The sequence below is a fragment of the Macrobrachium nipponense genome, chromosome 22 (assembly GCF_015104395.2).
Source record: "Macrobrachium nipponense isolate FS-2020 chromosome 22, ASM1510439v2, whole genome shotgun sequence".
NCBI lineage: Eukaryota > Metazoa > Arthropoda > Malacostraca > Decapoda > Palaemonidae > Macrobrachium > Macrobrachium nipponense.
The window spans coordinates 74,281,796-74,299,304 of record NC_087213.1 but is presented as its reverse complement, the minus strand read 5'-3'; the positions used below and the strand labels follow the sequence as shown (position 1 = coordinate 74,299,304).

The 17,509-nt window shown below is 36.6% G+C and overlaps 1 protein-coding gene across 2 annotated transcripts in view; it reads left to right on the top strand.

Moving 5' to 3' along the window:
* LOC135198810 (uncharacterized) overlaps positions 1-17,509 on the top strand; it is a 61,666-nt gene that overhangs the window by 24,946 nt on the left and 19,211 nt on the right. For both annotated transcript variants that reach the window (XM_064226774.1, XM_064226775.1), the window contains exons 3-4: positions 8,104-8,186; positions 17,355-17,488. In XM_064226774.1, the coding sequence (XP_064082844.1) occupies positions 8,104-8,186; positions 17,355-17,488 (217 nt within the window). The remainder of the gene's footprint in view (positions 1-8,103; positions 8,187-17,354; positions 17,489-17,509) is intronic.

The window sequence follows — 17,509 nt, the reverse complement described above, 5'->3', positions numbered from 1 at the left end:
ATATAATGCAAAAATAAAGGTTCAAAATTAAGGAAGACAGTAAACGGCCAGAATTACATATACAATTAACTTCCCTCGGAAGAAAGCGTGTCCTTCATTAAAAAAAAAAGTGCAATTTCATTTACCAAAAATGCTTTTTGCCAAGTGTAACCTACTTTGATTTGGGAGAAATCTTGTGATTAGTTTACACCAGATATACATGCATGCGAACGTCGGACAAGCTTCCATTTAAAAAGGTCAAACTTAATCAGTAATGTTATTTCTTGTACATATTTTCAAGCCAAACTTCAAATTTCTTTTACGAAACCACTTCCACGCACCTAAACTTAAACAACAACGTGTACTGTTATGCGAGTTCATGAAATCGTTCAAGCCAGCGAGATCGCTGCATTAAATTTCTTAACCCAGCAGCTAATGAGCCACATTTGTGGTTTGGGGTAGTAATTTGTAACACACCTTACAAATGAGCTACGTCACTATGTATTAAACAATAACCTAACTGAGTTTTGCGCTGTGCTATAGATTACTAGCCAAAATGTTGCCTCATTGGCTGCTGTGTTAAAAGAAATTTAATGCAGCAATCTCGCTGACTTTAACCATTTTAGGAATTCACACAATAGTGCACTTTATAAAGACGCCAACTTAGCCAAAAACAGGCTCAGACTTCTTGGGTTAAAATATATGAGAGAAAAAATTATACTTCACGCCATCAACAAGGAAAATCCCGAATGAATAACAAATTTACCTTGTTAATATGCAAGATGAATTTTAGCGTCTGTTGAGAGTATGACACCTTGCGTTACTTGAAGATTGTTAAACATACGATGAATGACGAGGTGTATCTGATGGGTGAGAGGGAGGAGAAACCAGGAAGAAGGCGTGTGTTGGTTAAGTGGATTTCGTGACTCGATTCTGTACCAAAGGACAACGAGTACGAACTTGAAGGGTTACCAATGGCATGTTTGAGAAGAAAAATTCAAACAAGGCCAAAACTGGATTAAATTTAATGTATATTTACTACAAGGTAGATCTCGGTAGATCTCTTTATGCAGCAGTCTTGGGAAAAAGACGACGAAAGCCGGCACTTAATCTCCTTGGAAACAATAATTTCCCCTCGATAAGACTGAATTACTCAAAAATCAGTAAAACGGAAGAGGGGAGAGCATTCTTAATCTTGAGGGAAAAAAATTCACTGAGCGGAACAATCCGAGGATTGCTTACAAACGCAAACTCATTATGAAAAGCAGTGGTATGACGGGTGCTACGAGGTCATCAGAGGTGAAATCATACCTCTTTCGGTTCGACACGCTGTGGCAGTAAAAACGCCATTTAAAAAGAGGCAGGGTTATCGAGTAAGTTAACAAAAATAAGAATCTTCTCGAAAACATAAGTGAAAATGTATGCCATGAATAAGGACGTAGCTACTATCCGGTGTTGTTCACATGCCCTGACCCAACCTGGTCACACAACCAATAGTAGTTTACTACGTAATTGGTACACAGTTCTTTGGCTAAGTCCTTTCCGGTACAAGAAAAAAGAAAAAAAAATAGTTTAAGTATTCCGGCCTCCCACAAAACACTGCTAAACAATGTTAAAGAATGTACTACTATAAAGTTCTTTGGCTACATCCTTTGAGTTACAATGAAAAAAAATATTTAAATATTCCGCCCCGCCCCCCTTCACACAAAACACTGGTAAACAATCCATGGAAAACAGGAATGTGTTTCTGAATCTGTACAAGAAAACCTACTTCGACTTCCACAGAATATGTAGCACTAGAGTCTAGTTCGCGCTTAAACCATTCACTGGGAAAGTAGCATTGTGAATCATTATTCAAGACTAAATGCAATGACCCTGTAACGATACAGGCATATTACAAATCACGTTTTGACCAATTTATCCAGATCACAAAGTAGTTCATAAAGTACAGTTACAAGGTGCATATATATATATATATATATAATTGTATGTCTATGATATATATATATAGTTAATATACGAATAGAATCTATTATATATATATTATAATATGATATAAATATTAAGTCTATAATATATATATTATTACATATATAATATATATATATTAATATATATTAAATATCTATAATATATATATTATAATATATAGATATATAATATATATAGTATATATATTATTTATATATATTTATATATATATATATAATAAAAGATCGATAGATAGTAATTAAAATATCAGCTTTGATACGGGCTACAGATATTCGTTATTTCTGTGTCATTAGTTAGCATTGTTACTTGACTGCAGCTTTAAAAGAATGTACTACTCTAAACAATTATGTAGATATTAAAGGGAGGAAGAACATCAACAGCTGGACGAGGCTCATTAAAGACGGCGACCTCGACGAGGGATTAAGCCGAGAATTAAAAGAATTTAAGATTAAAGCACTCATATCCTGGTTGAGAAAACTGTCGACGCAATTACTTAGTCATCAAGTATTTATAACCACAGGCAATAAAATACATTGTATTCTAGGTTAAAATCGAAAGTAAGCACTGCACGTTCGAAAACATCCTTGGAATGTATTATTATTATTAATATATTTCAGTAGCTGAAGCCTGGTTACATGGAACAAGCACACCAAATGGGCCACTGACCTGAAATCCAAGCTTCCAAGAATGTAAGTTTCAACCAACCACCACAGACCCCACACTGCAGCAGTAACTGATCATGATACAGAGCCAATGATTTTTCATCGGCCTTGGGGAGAGGCGAACACGCAACATATGAGTGGCATTCCACGACACTAACCACTATACCCATTTAGTAAACAGTAAATCCAAAGCATCCAACTGAGATGCGACTGACATTGAAATAATAACTAGATCTCCGAGTTTTTCGGATACAAACAATTAAAAATCTACAAAATAGTCTTCGCTGACTGGAAAGGTGTCTAGAGGTCTGCACAACCACAAACTTCCTTATAGGATTCACCACACTTACGGCCAGTAGGCCTACGTGTGGTAGGTGACCTGGACAACGGCCCATGCTGGTACTATGAGGACTCCTTAAAAAGAAAACATTATAAGGAAAACGTAAGTCATAAAAGAAATATACTAATCCGGTGCTCCGAAGTTCGATTCTCGGCTCGGCCAACGTGGAATCAGAGGAATTTATTTCTGGCGATAGAAATTCATTTCTCGATATAATGTGGTTCGGATCCCACAATAAGCTGCAGTCCCGTTGCTAGGTGACCAATTGGTTCCTAGCCATGTAAAAATATCTAATCCTTCGTGGCAGCCCTAGGAGAGCTGTTAATCAGCTCAGTGGTCTGGTTAAACCAAGATATACTTAACTTTATAAATGAAATGGTTCAATGGCTATTTACCCAGGTACACCTGTACTCTACAATAGGTATCTGGCATGTCCACAGGTGCTGTTTTGGGCAGAGTTGTGGAAGGGAACATGACCCACTTTGTGACGGAAGCACATAACAGCAAATACTGGTATGTTTTTATTGTCCTCAGGCGCCATCAATATTGAAATTACAAGGAGCAAGGGACAGTTCAGGATTACGATCAAGAAGTAATTGATATGTAATTAATAAAACCAGAGATTATGAACTGATAAAATGCAGAAGCGGCAGACATTCGTAAAACGAAATGATTTCACATGTATATACCGTTGTTTACCTCATAAATATATAAACGCAAGTGATCTGTGCAAATTTATGTCATGGTACCCGGGAACCTCACGGTGGTTGTACAATTAATTTCAGTTTTCACTGACAAATAATTTATCACCGTAACGAAGAAATTAATTCCAGATACAGATGACAATCTTAAATACAAATAAATCCTATACTAACTAAACTGGCACACAAAACGTAAGATTATTTAGGATTAATAATGTTCAAAGATAACGAATCTGTACAATATATTGATGCAATGGCTGTTGTACAATAACATGCAAGTTCTCTTACACAACAGTCTTATAAGCAGGTCTTTATCGTTCTTAGCATCCTAAGAGTTAGCTGGGTCCCACAGCTACTTCATAACATCCGGATTTAACAAAAAATAAAAGCAAGTTTTTGTCTCCATTGCCGTAGTAAAAAATATAAATTTCGAGATATAAGTTTACTTGTACAAGGATTTGTGAACACCCAAATGCATGTATTGTTACGCTTTCATCCTCACTGTCAATAATAATATATATATTATATATATTATATATATATATATAATCATATATATATATATTATATACATATATATATATTATATATATATATATTATATATATATATATATATATTATATATATAATATATATATATATATAGATAATAATTATAAAAATATATATATATATATATTATATATATATACATACATTATATATATATATATATATATATATATATATATATAAAAACTGAGAGTGTCAGTATGTACGGAATGATTCACAGTAATATAATTATTTATCAAGTAGAAATGTATACATTTTTACAAATACATTTCGTCTTTATAAGTATATTATTGAGGATCGTTCTGTACACATATATACATATATATCCTATGTCGTCGCTACCAAAATGGAAGTTAAAAGTGACAGGATAACAGGAGAGTTCATTTCAGAGATAAGGGAGATGTAATCTTATTTTTACCAAATTCCTAGAGATAAAAGCTGTGTTATCGTTACTTTACCAACGGAAAATTATCATTATAATATCAATGGGCGGGATCCGGGATAACGAGAGGCGAAGCCAGCACATGACATCAGCAATTAAAATTTTTCATCAAAGCCAAGTCTTATTTTTTTTTTTTAATCCGTATCCTTAAGAATTAACGTGAGATTACGATAGCTAAACTGCTAATCTATAAATAGCGTTGATGGTTGGAGCATGAGACATTTGTGTATTTTTATTTTAATGGACGAGTATGTTGCCTGTAGCACAACCTTTAACATAATTCACTACCACACTTGTACATACGCACACACAAAATACGTTTTCTTGCTAGGTGCGTTGAAGTGGTTTCGTACAAGAAATTTGAAGCTTCGGCAGTCGATGGAAATGGGACCATAACAAAGGCAAGGTATATAGAATAAAGAAGGATCAGATTCAAGGAGTTTTGACGAAATGAAAGCATTACTGTCAATTCATAAAGAACTCGCAAAAAGCTGCATGATCAGTCCAAATATGCAACTATAAATGCTGTACAGTACAATACCACATCCAAGAAAATTTTTTGAACTGTATACATAATTTGGCTTTGTTGTTAGTTATCTTAAAATATCAAAAGGATATGTCAAACTCGGGAATATAACGTGGAACTAAAAGCGCAATATATCAGTTTAAACGTGTACCCAAGGTCCTTTAAATATATGCCGAGTATATTTAAAGGACCTTCCGTGTACCCTACTAAAAAATCCCTTAACGGGCTCCTGATGTTACGCCCAAGGTTCAAAGAGTAAACGCGGAATAAGCTAAATCGTACCCAAGTTTTGAGACCGTAATAAGTTGTACCTACAATGAGCGGGTATGAAACTCTTAACACTATTCCAAAAAGATGAACACTACCGAAAATCTAATAACATAAAATTGAACGTAAAAATTTGCAAGAACTTTAAAATATTTGGCCACATTACTGTACTATGAAGGCCGAGTTCTACAAAACGAGCAGAAGTAGGTCGGTAAAACCCTTTCGATTCAGGCTACCTGGCAAACGTGATAAAATGCCTAACCTTGACGATGAATCATCTCGCTTCCAAAGATGAGGCAATCCGTGAGCGGAAGTTGCACGCAATGAATGACCGTGTGATTTCGGTAAAACACTCGCCTCTCACTGCACAAACGACTCTGACTTTAACCGCACACCTGACTGCCTCAAGTTCATCCAGAAGCGGCAGTCGACAGAGGCTCTTGGACAAGACTAGTCTCGCAGTTTTCGGAATGTCAGTTAACCTTCTAACGACCAATTTCCTGGTCCGTTTGAATGACCGCGGCGGAAGCGAGTTTCACTTTTATACTTGATCCTCCTTTCCTTTATAACTCGGCATTCATTCACTTGGCTTCATCAGTGCCGCATCAGTTGTCGCACGTGTCTGCTTGTATTCTTTAAACCTTGGTTCTTCTCTCCTGTCGGACGAGTGGTTTTAGCGCTCGGCTACCAATCCAATGGTCCAAAGTTCGATTCTCGGCTCGGCCAACGCGAATCAGAGGAATTTATTTCTGGTGACAGAATTTCATTTCTCGATATAATGTGATTCGGATCCCACAATAACCTGTAGGTCCCGTTCCTAGGTAAACAATTGGTTCCTAGCCACGTAAAAATATCCAATGCTTCGGACCAGCCCTAGGAGAGCTGTTAATCAGTTCAGTGGTCTGGTAAAACTAAGATATACTAAATTTTTAGAATCAGTTGCCGCACGTGTCTGCTGTATTTTTTAGACCTCGATTTTACTCTCCTGCGTCTTAATGGTTATATTATTGTGCATCTGTGCTCTGTGAGCATTGAGTTTACCCTCTAAACGGCCCATTCAGCGTATCACTTATACGCTGACATTAAATCGTTCATAACAGAAACTGTCAGGGTACTACGGTAATTTGTAATAAATGATAATTCAAGAGTTATCCGGCTTCCGCTATTATCAACAGTATTGCTCTTTACCAAATACAAAAACACGCCACTATCGAAATTATGCCTCTTTAACAAACATAAAAGTATCAGCTTTTACAACAACCGACTAGCTTGTTTCCCCTTTGATCAAGCTGAGTATAAACCTCGGGGAAAATAGTTAACAAAACAAGTAGAAGGGAAACGATAGTCAAAATACATGTACGTAATTACTAACGCCGTAGTTTTTTTTGGATAGCAATAATAGTAATTTAGAAAATATTAGTTCCATTTAGAGCTATAGTGATTACACAAAAAAGGAGGAATATAACAGTAGAATTGAGGCTAAATAATTAAAAATACGCGAGGAACGCACGGAAAGCGTTGAGTAACCGAGGAAGATTTTATATTACTTGTACGTGAAATATAAATATACAGAGAGAGAGGAAATATAGATATACAGAGAGAGAGAGGGAGAGGATATCTTCCTCTTAATGGGAAATTACAAGGCGTGCGGCTGAAATGACAAGGACAGGTAAAAAAAAAAAGTATAAAGGAAAACTATCATTGTGATGAAGCAGACTAGTTTCCGTGAACATATCCATCCATGAAGGTCGCTTCTCCGGTATTTTAAGTGTCTCTCCTCTCTGGAGCTAATGAGGACGAATGACCAGTATGTGTACGTGGTTTTGTTTTACATATTGTTTCATCCTCAAATCATCAGTTAGAGTGAATGGGTTAGTGACCACTGTCTTGAGTTCTCCGGAACCACTCTCTGTCAAGGAAACTGTCTTATCGTTGAAAACGGTTTTTGTGTACGTGTACTGATAGTACTGTGTAGTTGTATACAATAAAAAGAAAATAACGACGGTGATTTTGGCGGAGTCAAGATACCAAGATACCAAGCGAGCGGCGAAATTGCAGTAGTTTAGTTAAGGAAGGAATTCCGCCAGTTCCCTCGAATCCCAGGAATCGGTTACACTTGCGAAATGGAGACTGATGCCTGGTTGAGTACATTCATTTCTACGGTCATACAGCAATATTCTAAAATAAACTTATCATTCGGCCACTTGTATAACTGTTCAATGATTTACAAATTGTGTACCCATCCGTTAAAACTGACAGCAATATGAGATGTTACCCATCGTCCCGAAGTTCAGACTAACGTATCTTAATTCTGCATGCATACTGGGACTAGTGGTGAGGTAGGCTGGCCCACTGAAAACATAATTATCGGTATTTGTATGCACATTGCGTTTTTCAAATGGGATAATTTGATCATTTGTCTATATTCGAACACTCTCCTAACATTAATAGTTGTGGAAAGGAATGTGAGGAAAGGTATTTGACAGTCTTACGTTTGCAGCGCATCAAACTGAGCAAATTACATTTCATCCATGAAAAATATTTAACTAACAAATTCAAAAACAATCTTGTACTCCTTACTTCTCATCCTTTACTGATCACGGCTTTACTAAACCATGTCACTCTCTCTTCCTTTTGCAGAAGTGGCTACGACTTGGCCAAAGAAAGATTTATCGCAGATGATCTCGACGTCGATTGTTCAGACCGGCACTATGTCATTACGGGTAAGTGGCGGCTCTGTGCTCCTTTTCACATCTACCAGACCGGAGATTTAGGACGATTTAGGTCGATTACAGCTGATCATTTATTGCTTGGGGTATTGGCACTACTTGATGAACGAAATCGAGCATAATCCAAAACATTTTCTAGATATTTAAGGTGAATCCTAATGGCATATTTCATGTTTCGCAGATTCTTTTTCTTATCATCGGTATATAAAAACTGCTTTCCTTTGTGTGTGTGTGTATATATATATATATATATATATATATATATATATATATATATATATATATATATATATATATATATATACATATATAGAATGACAAGTTGATTTTAAATTCAACATCTACCAGATTTAGGGCAGTACTGAAGGAGTGATGAAGGAGGTAAAATATATCCGTGTGAAAGGATTCACTGACATTTGCTTGTTCATCAGTTGGTGTAAGTAGGCCGATGAGCAAGCATATGTCAATGATGCCTTTAACACGGACATAGTGTAACTTCTTCATCTCTCCTTCAATACTGCCCTACATCTGGCGAGATGTTGAATTTCAAATCAGTGTCAGTCAGCTTGATGTGAATAAACAGATGTGCGCAAACACATGGACTGACCTGCGCACACCCAAAAACACCTGCGGTTACTGGAGGATCAAAGCACCTGGATGAAATGAGAAGCGATTCGATTTGTAATCGTGTTTTGCACGAATTTTATTTTCAGGTTCTTTTGACAAAGCCTTTGGATTGATCCTCGTAATATGAAACATTAAAAATTCTCTCTTTGTCTTACTCTGTAAGAATTTTTACATGGCCATATGAGTGACTAACTGCTTTATAAGGACTGCCTACCTTCATTTTTTTAACTGAACGTTTTGTGCTCCTAATAACACAATGAACTTGTGTGTACGTGTGTATGTATACTACACACACATATATATATATATGTGCGTATATAGATATAATTCATATATATATAATATATATATATATGTATATATATATATATAGTGTGTGTGTGTGTGTGTGTGTCTGTGTGTGTGTATGGGTATAATTTGTAATCGACGCAATACTCAAACAGAATTAAATACAAACCAAGTCACACACACGTGTCCATTTAGTTTTAAGAAACTACAACCGTACAGCATAATTCCATAAATCGAATCTTTACCTTTAAACTTGCCATTCGTAGTAGCAACACTGGTGTTTGAGTTTAGGAAACCTTTAATGGTAAATAGGGAAATTAGGGTCCGGTTTGGGGATCAGCGGTTGAACAGGAACACTGTCAGTGCTGCCCTGATTGTCTCTGATCACGGCAGGAGTGGCCGCAGTGGTACTACTTGTCCTGAAGAAGTCGGGGTCGTCAGGGTAATAAAATCCGTCATAGTCGCGTTCGGTACTTTGGCCACCTTTTCCCGAAGTGCTGAGGGCATGCAGTGTCGTCATGAGCAGGATCAGCAGGAAAGCTTGCCAGGAGTTCATCCTGAAAATGAAAAATAAAAACCACATAATCACTGAGACTTAAATACACATGGCTTACCCTACATATATTGAATAAAACCTACTACTTGAATAGTTATTATAAATCTTGAAGAAGTTATTTTCAGTCATAATTTCATGTCAGTAGTGTCTAATGTTGTGCGAGCTTTTTTTGCACGGGAGGCTCATCTATGATTAATGAAACTTGTTAAGATGGGTGTAGCAGGGACTACTGCTTAGTGTTCTTTTCTCCAAAGTCATTGCGTTTAGTGGGAATTCTTAAATACACACATACACAAACAAAATACACACATATACATACATAGATTATGTGTATATATGTCTAATTATATATACACACATAGGCTATATATACTTGTATGAGAAACACTTCTCAAGTTATAAAAGTATTCTTTATCTTTGTTACCAAGCCGTTGTTGGTGAATGAACTAGCCTTATGACAGCACGGGGTCTTGCTCCTGGAGCACCCCGTGAAAAAGTTACCAAGCATGGCGGCAACTGGCCAATTTTCTCCGCGTTAGGGTTTTACATGATATTCTTCTGTATTGTACCGCCCGACCAGCTCTCACATTGCTGCCCATTTTCCTGAATTTGATCGGGTTTAGTTTGATAGTCGTACCTGCTGCATTGTTCCACGGGATAAATATATATATATATATATATATATATATATATATATATATATATATATATATATATATATATAAAATCCAGCTGCACAGTATTTCCATGGAGCCAGCAGGGTAAACAGCAGCCATCATCTCAAATTACGAGTTGGTAAACAATAATGGGCAGCTTACATTACAGAAAATTAATATATGCCAAGGCTAGTGGAATACTGTATTTTTTTTATATATATGATTTCCAAAGCACTGAGCAGATTTTGATGCACTTCCAGACGTTTAATTATGGCCTGGTGCTGTTTACTTTGCAGCGCAAACTCTTGTTGGAAAAAGCACACTACGTATATATCTACCTCTGCAGTAAAAGAGATGCTTTTGCTGTTAAGAGTAGACAAAACATGTAATATACTAAGAGTTCAAATATACCCTTTCGAAAATTCACACCATTTTCTGTATATTCTTATTGAAAACATTCTTTTGCCGAAATATATTATATAAGTTACGTGGCCTTCAATAAAAAAAAACTGTATTAACAAAACCTTTTTATAAAGCGACAAAAGTAGGAACCCAAGTGAAAAGTTATGATACCTGTCATTATATAATTGCAATAATTTTTAATCAAAGTGTAAAGCATTCTACATTCGTCTATCAAGAACTTTCAACATAAAATGGCCTAAAAAGACCAATAGTAATAGCCCTCAAATATATGCAATGTAAACCTTTTATTTTATGGTGTCCTTGCATACTTCTGATATCTGTTTAGCCGAGTACATAACATATTTAACCCAGCAGTTTCTGAATAATCTTGTCATACTGCCATGCATAAACAAAATAATTTTTTCCCTCGCCTCAGAAGCCTTTAGCAAATTCTCTCGACTAGCCCTGGCTTAAAATGAGTTACACTAATTACCAATTTTGTTCACGAAGGACGCTGAACAGTGCCCTAATGACTCTATAATGGAATAGAATGTAGAATTTAGCCCATTGGCCAAGCACTGGGACCCATGAGGTCGTTCAGCGCTGAAAAGGAAACTGAGAGTAAAAGGATTTAAAGGGGCAACAGGAGAAAAACCTCGCAGTTGCAGGAGAGGATGGACAGTAAGATGGAAGAAAGAGCATATGAATGGAATTATAGTAATTATAGTAAACGAAATGAAAGGTGCTGGATTGAGGGGCCGATGGGACGCTGCAAAGAACCCTAACTTAGTAATGCCTACAGTGCATCGCGTGAGGTAAGGTGACGGCAGTACCCTGCTACGAGAAATAGCTTATATGATGACGCTAGCCAACCTGAAGAATGAACATTCAAAGGAAAGACTTCAGTCAGGTCTCACTGGGAAAACCGTCCCTGTAATTTCGTTTTATGTCTATTTTTTCCTGACTGTTTAATAAACCAGAGTTAAATTCCTGTAATGAAAGCTGTGATTTGTTCAGCCTTGGTTCTGTTCGGAGGTATTATTCGCTTCTCCTTGCTAATCAAATCGCTAAATAACTTCTTGTTAGTCGTTAACCTCGAATTTATATATGTCTTACGTATGTTTTCCAGCGCTGATTTTACAATATATAGATATATATATATATATAAATTATATCTCTATATATAATATATAATAATATATAATATATATATAGTAATATATATACATTTATGTAGTTATGAAGGGTTTCTGCATATGGGGTTAATATATTAACGTGGTAGTAACAGTTGCCTTGCTTTTTGTCCAGAGTCACCCTCGTTTAGAGTAACGACTTAGTGATATATATATATATATATATATATATATATATATATATATATATATATATTTATATATATATATATATATATATATTTATATATATATATATATATATATATATATATATAACGGAAATACATAATAAAATATACGTCTCAAACAATACTATTCTTAAAAAAGATGCGCTGCGCAACAACACAAACACCACCATAAAGAGACGACCACGAACTTCCACAATAGTGTCAGTTACATCCTGACTCATATTCTGGCTTAATCTTAAGGAGGAAATCTAAAACTACTAAAACCTCTTTCCTTGTTGGAGGTCACTTGTGAGACGTCACGTTCTGGTTGGCAAAGACAAGGTGATATCACCGTACCTCGCACTATCTGATACGTCCCTTTATACATTTCATTCTAGTAAAATACAAACGATCACACAATGGCTACCGACGAAAATGCTGCTCCTCCCCAGATATCATCATCATCATCATCATCAGCTTCGGTGCTCTGATGACGTCCTCAGTTTCGTGGACCAATGCAATCACTCCTAAGCGCCTGGATCTGGTGAGGAACAGGAAATAGCCTACGAGGCGCGGCTCTATTTACACGGTTGCGTCGTCTCTCTCTCTCTGGAATTCAATGCTTGCGTGGCAAGAAATTGCCTGTCTGTGACTCCTAGCAGAATAATTACCCACCCACCTATAAAGTAGATTGCCGTAGAAGGATCTGTGATTGTAGGATAACGGAAACTGTCAACGAGAGGTGGATATTCCGCTTAAAGCACGACTGCTGGAATTTGAAACTTCAACTTTCTCGCACAGTAGGAAGGTCTGGGCCGGTTACAACGGGTGAAGGCCAGAATACGCCGCAAGTGGACATGGGTATGTGGTGCTGGCTCATCCAATAGAAAGTTCGGCATCCGCTTGTTTTCTTCTACGTAGGAATGGCGTTGAGAGACTATTTCTCTCTCTCTCTCTCTGTGTGTGTGTGTGTGTGTGTGTGTGTGCATAATCACGTTTTTCTATTATAATCCTGATTTTCGTTACCCAAGAATTATAGTACTTTCTTCTAAGAACTAAGATACACGAACTTTGTAATATATATACGTACAAATATCACTCTTCCAATTGAATGGATGGCCCGAAGAAAGGGAGGATATCACTCAGACATTCATTCTTTGATTAACTAGACTTACTTTCCCCAGCTTCGTGGGTGTTATTTCTATATAACCTTCACAAACTGCACTAGGACCTTTTACCAAAACCTTCGTACTTCTAAAGTCTCTCGTCCTTTTCAACCCCCACACAGTAATTCATCTCAGCAGCTTCCAGTTTTTCATTTTTATACATCACTTACGCACGATAACCACATTGCATATCCGATAGTGTAAATGTAATTAAAGGTAGAAATGGTTGCAAATTTCTGACATTTCTGAAATATTTCAAGGATTTCATTTCCAGCAATGCAGTATGTTAGTAACCTCTGAATATTGTTTGAATACCATATATTTAAAAAAAAAGATTCATATAATGAAAGCAATGACCTTCATAACGACAACAAACAAACACACACACACACACACATATATATATATATCATATATATATATATACACACATACATACATATAATTCAGAGTTATTATTGAAGTGCATGATGTGCAAAACCGGATGTTGGCTACCATGCAACATTTCACGTTTGGCAGCGCTGCAATGACTACCAAAATATAATGGAGAGAGAGAGAGAGAGAGATGAACACTATTTTTCATACAAAAGGAAGAGAAAACGGCACTCTGTGACAACTAGGATGTGAGATCTGTATTCTGATCACAGTGACTAGAATACTGATTGTAATGGTAATGTAACAGTGTTGCCACCGATATCCTGTACACCAAAAGGATCCACTAAAAAGAAAAATCACTGTTCTCTTCTTGCATATTAACACTCATTGTACTATTCATTGGATATCAAATGTTTATATTAAATAAGCATACAGGGTCTTAAAGGTTGATGTTCTTCCCGCTCCATTATTTACAATGAGTTATTGATAGGCAACACCAAATTTCGCAATACAGTACCCATCTCTGGATGGCAAAACAGGATCTCAAGTCATGAACAGACGCCGATCATCCCGAGTCAGTTTTTTTTTTTTTTTTTTTTTTTCTGTGCCAGTTAGCGCCTCCCACACCACACACACACACACGCACTCGCACACACCTACCTACTATCTTCTCTCTACATCCGAGATTTCCTCATGCATTCAATTTTGTCTTCATCATAGGTATTTTTTTTCTATAAATGTGATTTACACAGTTTTAATACACCTTTAAATTAGATCTATGAAGTTTTAACCATAATTTTATGAAGTTTGTACAAATTACGTCGGCGTTAGTTGTGTTGCTGGCTCTATCCCAACCACCTTCGTTAAAAACAGGTTAAATGAATTACTCATTACTTTCAAAACTGAATAGTAAACATGCAGCTGAACATTTAACGAAATGCATACATGTTTTTATTCTTGCAGCCATTTTTGTCAGACAGCTCAACCTTCTCGCAGTAGAAAAATTCTGGTTTTGCAAATACATCAGAACGACATTTCTCTAGGTAATGAAAATGAATGTGCTGCACTGAAATACAACATAATAAGTGACAAGGTAAATATTAATATTGATAATAATAACTACATTAATAATGATAAAATTCTTCCGAAAATACATCGTAGAGACGCCGGTTTACTAACCAAACCAAAATTGATTAAAGTCGGAAGGATATTTGTACAAATGTCCTCTTCATCCCTGCACCAGTGAACTATCTTGAAACAAGTGTCGTAACGGCCCGAAATTAGCTTTTTTTTTTTTTTTTTACTAGTGATCCAACTGATCTGTTTAGCTGTTTTACGCAAGTTGGCTAAGTTGCCTTCCGCATCAATTTGTCTCAATCTTACGTTCCCTGCAAATGCTAAGGTACCTTTCGATAACTTTCAAGCTGTATACGGTCAAAATCTGTTGAAGTCGAACTAAGCCAATCAGTAGGTATTAGTAAAAAAGAAATAAAGTTACTTAGCAGCTTTTCATAGAGGCAAACACCCGGCTCACGTCCTCGCTTCACAAGTTCGAGATAACAGTATGTAGTCAGCAGATCCCCGATACCCGGTTCCTTGTAAGTTATATTGTAAAGCCTTGCTGTGCGCGTTAAAGGTACTACTAATGATCATAACAGCTATGGTGTAGACATGATGATAAGGATGAGAAAAACCGTTGCAAACCTTTGCTATAATGACACCAAAGTTGTGAATAAAGCTAAGTTCAACAGGTTATGCCCATTCTAAAAGTTAACTGTCTTCCTATGAAACGAATTTTGACAGACATTACATATAAAAGATTGAGAAAAAATCTTTCGTTCTTCATCGAGTCACGTACCTTATTATCATAACACGTATAGGAGCATGTATGAACCTAAGACTTTGGTGGTAAAGATGTATTACAGATATTAAAGGGAGGTCTTCTAACCACACAGTACCAACGTTATTCAGGAAGTTACCCATTTATTAAAAAGATGCGAAAAGGTGGAGATATGCGAACTAAATTAAAGGCGTCTCTATTCAACGCGACGAACGCGCTGAATTAAGTCAAACAAACTGGGCATTTAATGAACTAAATAAGGGCCGATTGGAAGACTTCCAAAATCAGCAGGTTCTCTTATTTCAAGTATAAAACTATCTACGTGTGACAGATTGCGGTTACACGCTAAAAATTCCAAGGAAATCTCGTGGTAAATTCCTGGAGTAGATTCCTTTTTTAACATTGTACGCTACAGTATTTTTTTTTTTTTTTGGCGCACAATTAAATTTCTGGGATTTCTTGCAACCTTAGTATTTAGCGTGAAACACTTCAAGCATATCAGTTGATTACGAGCGCAAACATCATGTGGTCTATTATTTTAAGGCTGCCATCGTTTACAGGTCTAATGAGGTCTACGATTTAAATTACTGAAATGAAGAAAAGGCAGGCTTTGAAACCTCTCATAAGAAACCATGACTAATTGTTGTGCTGCTTTCTTTAAATGTTAAAGCTGCGTAATTAGAAACGGTTTTTTTTGTGATGATTCTCATAAATATTTTCTGATAAATACTATATTCATGGAGGAACGCTTTCATAATGTTTGGGCAGACCTGATAATGTTACAAGCAGCTGTGAAACCAGAATGTCAATGGTTTATCTAAAGTCGTCTGGGCTCTAACTCCGAGATTTCAGGATATGAAGAACTGGATGGGCCCCAACGAACACGGAAACTGTGACAATCATGGTATGGAGCAAGATAGCTAATGATTGTAAAATGTCTTCCTTTTCACGAACATCCGTGAATCACGGAAGCACTAGAGCCAAGAGCAAAATAATTATGGGCAGAGCCCTTTGGAGTTGTCTGTCCCTTATGTAACTGAAGGTCGTCAATAGCTTGGAAAGACGTTTATATTTTTCCCGCTCACATAACACGTTATGGTTTAGATCTCTGTATAGTGTATGGCCCATGGCATTTAGCCAGATGCGGAATAGTTCTCTCGCTTTATTATAAAACCGAGCAGTAAGAATTCCATGAGTGATGGGTCCGCGTTCAACAGTTTATATATATATTTATATATAATATATATATATAAATAATATCATTATATTTATATATATATTATTATATATATATATTTATATTTATATCTATATATATAATATTAGATATATATATATATGTGTGTGTGTGTGTGTGTGTGTGGTGTGTGTGTGTATGCGTATGTATGTATGTAGGTGTAGGTATCTGTGTGTGTGACAGAGAGGGAAAGAAAGGAGAAACTGGGCTCCTGTGAACGCCTGAAATCTTGGAAGAGGCAGGACCACTTGGATGAATGCCTTGAGAAGGGAGGCAGGAGATAAATCGGGATTTGTGGAGGATAAAGCACAGGAGAGACATAAGTGGCGGAATTTCACAGAGGCCCTTGGAGTCACAAGCCGATGGAGGCGACGGTGATGGGTTGAAATGGTGAATTTGCCCGGTATTTGTAACAAAATATTTTCCATGTGGGCGAAATTTTCCGTGTCATACTTCAAGAAACTGAATGCAGACAAGATGATTCGTAAATAAGGCCAAATGAACAAACTGTCGATAAAAGAAGAAAGTACCTAACTAACGAATAAATAATTTTAACGGGGACAATTGCCAGACATCATAAATCTCGTTACACATGATATTGGCGTTAATGATCGAACTGTGATTCTTCCAGACATCTAAATAACACATCGTCTTCTTTCCGCTATGTCCACAGGCTCCAACAGTGGTATTGGCCTGGAAATCACGAGAGAGGTAGCGAAGAGAGGAGGCGTGTTGCACATGGTCTGTCGCAACTTCGAGGCTGCAAAGGCTGCCCGCTCAGACATCATCACCAACACAGGCAATGACGTAAGCATGCGAGCTCATCTA